The sequence below is a fragment of the Puntigrus tetrazona genome, chromosome 16 (genome assembly GCF_018831695.1).
Source record: "Puntigrus tetrazona isolate hp1 chromosome 16, ASM1883169v1, whole genome shotgun sequence".
Classification (NCBI taxonomy): Eukaryota; Metazoa; Chordata; class Actinopteri; order Cypriniformes; family Cyprinidae; genus Puntigrus; species Puntigrus tetrazona.
In genome coordinates, this window is record NC_056714.1 from 27,482,945 (window position 1) to 27,490,444 (window position 7,500).

At 34.1% G+C, this 7,500-nt stretch overlaps 2 protein-coding genes across 3 annotated transcripts in view; both read left to right on the forward strand.

The window, feature by feature from the left end:
• Positions 1–1,243, forward strand: part of LOC122360724 (protein lifeguard 1-like) — an 8,009-nt gene extending 6,766 nt beyond the window's left edge. Inside the window, exon 7 of the mRNA XM_043261553.1 lies at positions 559–1,243. Coding sequence (XP_043117488.1) covers positions 559–708 — 150 coding nt within the window. The 3' untranslated portion in view covers positions 709–1,243. The remainder of the gene's footprint in view (positions 1–558) is intronic.
• A 1,221-nt stretch (positions 1,244–2,464) lies between these two features.
• LOC122359824 (protein lifeguard 1-like) overlaps positions 2,465–7,500 on the forward strand; it is a 12,383-nt gene continuing 7,347 nt past the window's right edge. The window contains exons 1-4 of one of the 2 annotated variants that reach the window (XM_043260007.1): positions 2,465–2,641; positions 4,471–4,685; positions 5,521–5,633; positions 6,491–6,691. In XM_043260007.1, coding sequence (XP_043115942.1) covers positions 4,481–4,685; positions 5,521–5,633; positions 6,491–6,691 — 519 coding nt within the window. In that variant the 5' untranslated portion in view covers positions 2,465–2,641; positions 4,471–4,480. Of the gene's footprint in view, positions 2,642–2,743; positions 3,011–4,470; positions 4,686–5,520; positions 5,634–6,490; positions 6,692–7,500 lie in introns of those variants that run through there. The other variant, XM_043260006.1, reaches the window with a different exon arrangement.

Consider the following 7,500-nt stretch of genomic DNA (forward strand, 5'->3'; position numbering starts at 1 on the left):
TAGCTAAATAAAATAATAAAAATGTAAACTAAAATGTGCTACATTGTAAGGTAAAATAAATAATTTATTAAAAGAAATCATTAAAAAATATAACTAACGCGTTAGATTATGACGTAGTATAAATGGTTTATTAAAATATTCACTAAAAATGATTATTAAAATAAGTATGTTAACAAACAAAATACCAAACACTTAATAAAATGTACTGAATCAAAATGTACCATAAAAATAACAAATAATTATAATAAATAATGTAATGTAACACAAATCATTTGTTTTTTGTTTGCTTTAATAATGGATCATTTAGTTTAGTTATTTTACGTTCTAATCGAATGCATTGTTAGTGATGTAAAAAATGAATTAAATTATAATGCAAAGCAAATACATAATTTATCAGTGAATATTGCACGATTTATCAATATAAATAAAATATTTTTGAATAAATACAACGTTTATAAATGCATATATAATAATTTGTTATTATTATTCGTGAGTAAATGCTTAGTTTCGGTCCGTCTGCAGCAGAATGAGTTAAAGACGGTCCTGTCTGTGTTTCAGTTCCTGGCCGTGGACACACAGCTGCTTCTCGGGAACAAGAGCCTGTCTCTGAGTCCCGAGGAGTACGTCTTCGCCGCGCTCAACCTCTACCTGGACATCGTTCAGATCTTCTCCTTCATCCTGAGGATCTTCGGAAGAGGCCGCGGCTGAACGTCCTTCGGCGTCGACTGGAATCCACTTCTATATCGACTCTCGCCCGTCTTCAGACGAACACAACCTCAGCGCACAATATTTTATGTACTTTTGACGTCAAAGAAAGTCTCCGATTTCAAGTACTGTCTGTGTTGTTGTAGTAATCGAACAGTAAATGCTGTTTTTTGTTCTAGACGTTAGAGTAGAAATGCAATCACGCACTTATGTACTGTATTATTGTTATAAAAACTTAGTTTTTACCTTCAGTATTACGCTGATGTAGTACGAACTGATGTTTTACATCATTAGTTGAGGGTTTTTTAATAATTTTGCTATCTGCTGTAACTGATATGTATCCAAAAAAAATAAGAACAAAATTAAAACTGAAAAAAAATTTTTTTACCTTCTTTATTTCTACTTGACACCCTCATCAATCTTTATGAGTAAAATAACTCTGTTTTTATTTTCGAAGGGTGCCAATAACTCTGGTCACGACTGTATATATTTGACATTTTGCTTTTAAAAAATTAATAAAGGCATTTTTGTCAACAAACTCACTTTCATACCTTCGTCTTAAATCTGAGAAAATGTTGCATGTCTCACATATAAAAGAATAAGGAAGTAAATCCAGTTTTATTGTTTTAAATGAGTAAAAAAAAAATCTTACAGACAAATGAATGAATATAAAGCAGTATTACACACACACACACACACATATATATATATATATATATATATATATATATATATATATATATATATATATATATATTTCCAAATGTCATTAAATGTAATTTGTGCAAAGAGTGAACGATTTACCTGCAGGATGATCGCCAGCATCGCAAACACTTAAAAAAAGCAAACTTAGTCGCAGGACTGACGCTGTTAGACATTAAAGCACAAAGGCGAGGAACAAATCGAATTCCTTGGCGTTTCCGCATGCATTTAAAGCAGGTTTTGTAAACAAGTTGTCGATAAAACCTCAGCGTGACAGAATTTCTGCGTGTTTGGGCTCAGAGAAAACCTAAACTTAACCCACGGAAACCCTGAATAAATGATAAAATGATAGTAAAGTAACTGTAATGTAATTAAATTCCAAAAAATTGTAATGAATTGTAATAATAATAATAATTATATATATATATTATTTTTATTTAAAAAATTAAATAATATTTATATATATATATATATATATTTTAAAAAATATGTATATATATATATATATATATATATATATATATATATATATATATATATATATATATTTTTTTAATGTATACATATATATATATATTTTTATATATATGTAAAATTAAATAATGGTTTTTATATATATATATATATATATATATATATATATATATATATATATTAATATATATATATATATATATATATATATATATATATACATATATATATATATTTTAAATATTTTATTTTATATTTTATATTTTATTTTTAGTATATATATATATATATATATATATATATATATATATATATATATATATATATATATTGTTTTTTTATTAATTTATTTTTTTTATTACACTATAAAACCTGAATATTTAGCAGCGTGTTAATAGTGACTTGCGACCAACTCTGACACCTGCTGGAGGTTACTCACAATTAGTGCATCTTTTACTCTTAACAGCTAACATTGCTTATTTTCATATATTTGAATCCATGTTTTGCACCAAAGTCCCCTGAAATGATACAAACACGTAAAAACAGCCCCCCCCTCCCCCCTCTCCCCCGGGGCGCCGGAGGTCGGTGCGGCGGCGGATGTCGGCCGGTAGGCGGCGCGGCTCCGTTCTCACGGGAAGAGCTTCACGACAAGAGCCGAGCGTTTACAAAGAGAACGACTCGTTTCTCTACTAGTTAACGTGCGTTAGTTCTTAGTTAAGAGCTTGACCGTCGGTTGTTCCGCTCCGGTCCGCACCGGCAGGTAAGTTGAGACGCTCTCCTCGTCGCTGAAGAGAAAACGAAAGTGCGTCGCGTTTCGCAACTTTACTCTGATTTCTCTCTTTTGTCGCGTTAAACCGCAGCGGCGGGATGTTGTTTGTCGGTCGTTACGCGCTCGTGCTGAGTGTCGGGCCGGTCCGGGCTCGTTTCGGCGGCTTCCCGGAGATCTTCACAGCTTTTCGGCGCTTCTTTTGATCTTTCGGGGAAGTAACGTCACTGATTGAGGAACAGAGGAACAGAAATGAATGAAACAAGAAAAGTTAATGATCGTCTTCATAGTGGATGTGTTTCTGACGTTATGCTGTAAAACATACAGTAGCCTAGTCATTTATTTAATTATTTTTGTCCTGAGGTAAGACCATCATCACTTAGGAAGTCACTGAGAATTATGCAATTTAATTTAATATATAATTTAATATACCATGACATACGTGTATATATATTTTTATAATTTATATATATATATATATATATATATATATATATATATATATATATATATATATATATATATATATATATATAAATTATATAAAAAATGATATATATATTAAGGGTTATTAATTGGTGTGTTATTAAATAATGTATTATATGCAAAAAATAAATAGTGCTAATATTATCGCTATTTGTTTTTTTATATAAAATACATTATTTAATAACACACCAATTAATTAATTAAAATTATAATTCAGTCATATATAACAGTATGACACATTATAATGCAAGTCTGTTTTTTCTTCCGTATAATTACATGAAAATGTTTCACAGCTTTACTTTAAATCAAAGATTTATGTTTTTAATTTTTTTATTTATTTTTCTGTATGCTGTAAACTAATCTATCAATATTGCATATCTTTCACGTGTTGATGATTAAATGGCTCTTAATTAATTCATATATATATATATATATATATATATATATATATATATATATATATATATATATATATATAGACAGAGTAAGTGCTTGTATCACCCAGTCACAGGCAGTGTTCAAATTAGTACAAGCCAGAAGGGAAGGAATAAACAAGGGGAAGTGAGAATTATTTTTTTTTCAGGTCAGGTATTGCTGAAAGATGTGAGTTTTCAGCAGTTTCTTAAAGATTGACAGAGATCCAGCATTCCGGATATGTACGGGAAGATCGTTCCACCAGCCAGGAACAGAGAGCGAGAAAGTTCTGGAGAGTGATTTTGAGCCTCTTTGAGATGGTACCACGAGGCGTCGCTCGCTAGCAGATCTCAGACTTCTAGAGGGGGTGTAGATTTGTAATAGTGAGTGGAAGTAGACCGGTGCCGAGTCTGTGGTTGTTCTATATGCAAGCATCAGTGCCTTGAACTTGATGCGAGCTGCAATCGGTAGCCAATGTAAGGAGATAAAGAGAGGTGTAACATGGGTTCTCTTGGGCTCATTGAATACCAGCCGTGCTGCTGCATTCTGAATCATTTGTAGAGGTTTTATGGTGTTTCGATGGAAGTCCAGCCAGAAGAGCATTGCAGTAGTCCAGTCTAGAAATGACAAGGGCCTGGACAAGTAGCTGTGCAGCTTGCTCTGTTAGAAAGGGCCTGATCTTTCTGATGCTGTGTAGTGCAAACCTGCAGGATCGAGCAGTCTTTGCAATGTGATCTTTATGTGATTATATAGTATACTAGTACAATTATATACTACTTATACTATGGTATGAGTGTGTATTACGTTGAAATGATTTTATATGTTATGAAGTTTTATGAGGAAAATGTCAGGAATTGTTTTATAAGCATATATATATATTATATCACTCTCAGTGTCTTGTTTGTTGTTCGTTTTCTTCGCAGAGATCCAGTGATGGCACGCAATAATAGCAGCTACGCTCCTTTTGAAAACCCTCCCCATGTCTCGGGCGCGGATCAGCCCCCGGCGTACGACGCCTCGCTCCCTCCGGTGGCCGGCGTTCCCGTCGCCGTTCCCGCCGGAGCGCCGTACCCTCCGCCCAACGCCTTCGGGAACCCGGCGTACGGCGGCGGAGCCTACGAACAGCCGCTTCCGTACGGTGAGATCCCCGAATACGACGATTCTGTCGTTCACCGCTCGCCCTCGTATCGCTACGAAAGCCGCAACACTTCGGAATCTTCGGAACTCAGAAATGTAGCAAACGTTTCGTTGAACTGCGCCGTTTGACATCAGGGGTTCAGCTGTGATCGTTAAAAGCTACGAGAAAAGCAAGCGACTTTGTACGACATCCCGTCGCCCTGTAACGCCGTTTCGTAGAGCGTCACGCGTTTCGTAGAGCGTATGTACGTGGATACATCGTTTACGTTGTTTTCGCTTTGATCGGAACATAAACGATGTATCCACTCACCAAAATGGCGCTACAATGTAGCTAATCGGTGAGTAAAATCGCTATTTTTGTTTTCTTTACTCGCGCAAAGTATCTTCGTAGCTTCGTAAAAGTTACGATGGAACCTCCGAAGTCGATTATGGGAACGATCGTCTTGCTACGTTTCCTGAGCATTAGGGAAGTTATTCGAGTTTTGAATATTCGCCGAATTAAGAAAAAATCGGCACATTCGAGTGCTAAAAATGATTTGTAGTTCATTAAACTATGCGTACGTTTTCTTTCGAAATCGCTATTTACTTCGTTACTTAATCGTTAATTGCATGCGGTTCGTAAACATTGTTTGAAACGTTATGCAGTCGTTTCAGAGATAGTCGCGTTATTTGATGACGCTTCGGGAGAGAAGCCGAAAGGTTTATGTTTATTATTATTATTGTTATCAGTACTATTTTAACTTGCGTTCGGAGGATGGACGGAGGTCTCGGGGGTTCGTAACGATTAGAGTAGTTAACGAATTACTAATTCATGAATTCGTTGTGTTTGGCGACAGAAGTGACGATGGTCGAACCGGGACACAGTGATCCTCCTCCGGTCTACGACAACGAGCAGTTCGACGGCTTCGGACTCGATAATAAAACCATCAGGAGACTGTTCATCCGCAAGGTGAACACCGATACAGAGCACAGAATCAAAACAAGAGTCACGTTTATCAGAAAACATCATCCTCAGATATTTCACGTTTTTACATTTTCATTTGAATTTTTACGTAAATATTTTTTTTTTTTTTTTTTATTGATTTTGCTTTAGTTATCATGTTAAATTTATAGTTATAGTTTATAGTTATTCAAATTTAGTGTTTAGTTTTATATATATATATATATATATATATATATATATATATATATATATATATTAATAAAAATTTTATATATATTAATAAAAAAAATATATGTATATGTGTGTGTATAATATATATATATATATATATATATATATATATATATATATATATATATATATATATATATATATATTAATAAAAATTTTATATATATATATATATATATATATATATATATATATATATATATATATGAATTTCAAATTCAGTTTGTTCAGTTATTTTAGTGCATTAATTCAAACTAAAAAGAAATGAGAAATAATAGGTCATATTTTTGGTTTTAAGTAAAAGGTTTAAGTAATTTTGTTGTTTTGTCTTTTTTTAATGTTTTTCTTTTAATTTTAACAATTTTAGTACACTAGCAAACTAATTGAAAATGAGAAATGTTTCCATTTTTATATCTTTCACTTTCATTTCAGTCAAAGTTTTATGATTTTTATGAACAGTTTTATCATTTTTAGGTGCTTTTTTTTTTATTAGTTCAAAATACGTCCGCATAGTTTTTATTATTTTGTTTATTTCAGTTTTAGCCACAAGCTAAAATAAAATGATAGATGTTTAAATATATATTTACTTTTTTGTTTTTCAGTTATTTGTGACACTCATGTGTGTTTTCCAGGTTTTCGCCGTCTTGAGTGTTCAGCTGGCCATCACCTGCGGCTTCGTGGCCCTCTTCACGTTCGAGCCTCACGTCAAGCGCTACGTGAAGCAGAACGTCTGGACGTACTGGGTGGGCTACATGGTGTTCCTCGTGCCCTACCTAGTGATCCTGTGCTGCGGAGAGTTTCGTAGGAAGCACCCGTGGAACCTGGTTTCTCTGGTGAGTGACCAGACTGCGGATGCAAACGACACGCTATTGGCTGTTAAAAAAAGGGGGCGGGGCCTGTTTTCGGTTTAAACGAGCATGGGGGAACTTTAATTGCAGCAAGGACCGTAACACGATCAAGGCTCAGAAAACGTAGCAAGAAATAATCGCTACTAAAATAACGACTTCATTCAGCGATCCGCATCGTCGAATTGTAGCGTCACGTTTCCATGGATACACTGTTTACGTTCAGATCAAAGAGGAAACGATGTATCAACTCTTAGGGTGACACCGAGGATATGAATTGCATGCAATGTAATGCGGTATAAAACACTATATTTAATTATTCCAGCTTCTTTGAGACATTACTATAAGCTAATGTGCTTAATGTGTGCTTAATAAGCCATGTGGTTATGTGCTTGCTCAGAAATTGATTTTGGATCTTTTTTAACCCTGAAAACGTTGCGGAAAGCAGCTTTAAAATTCCCCTTTCGTTCACAGAAACAACTTTTTTTGAGATCAAAGCGGGTCCTCTGTGAGATCTGCCTGGATCCAGCGAGATTTTTTTAATTCGATTAGTAAGAAAAGGTCTTATTTGGATCGGAAAGGTTTCCCCTTGGCAGCCGAGAGCTGATCAAACTAGTTCGTAAGACACATTTGTAACTTGAGGCTCATTTCATACAACTGGCCCGTGGTTGATTTGTATAGTGTGTTCTTTACTCTTTAAATTATGTCTAAACAAAGGTAATATTATATGTATTTGAGGTCTGAGATACGAGAACAGTGAAGAGAGAGAGAGAGAGAGACAGAGAGAGAGAGAGACA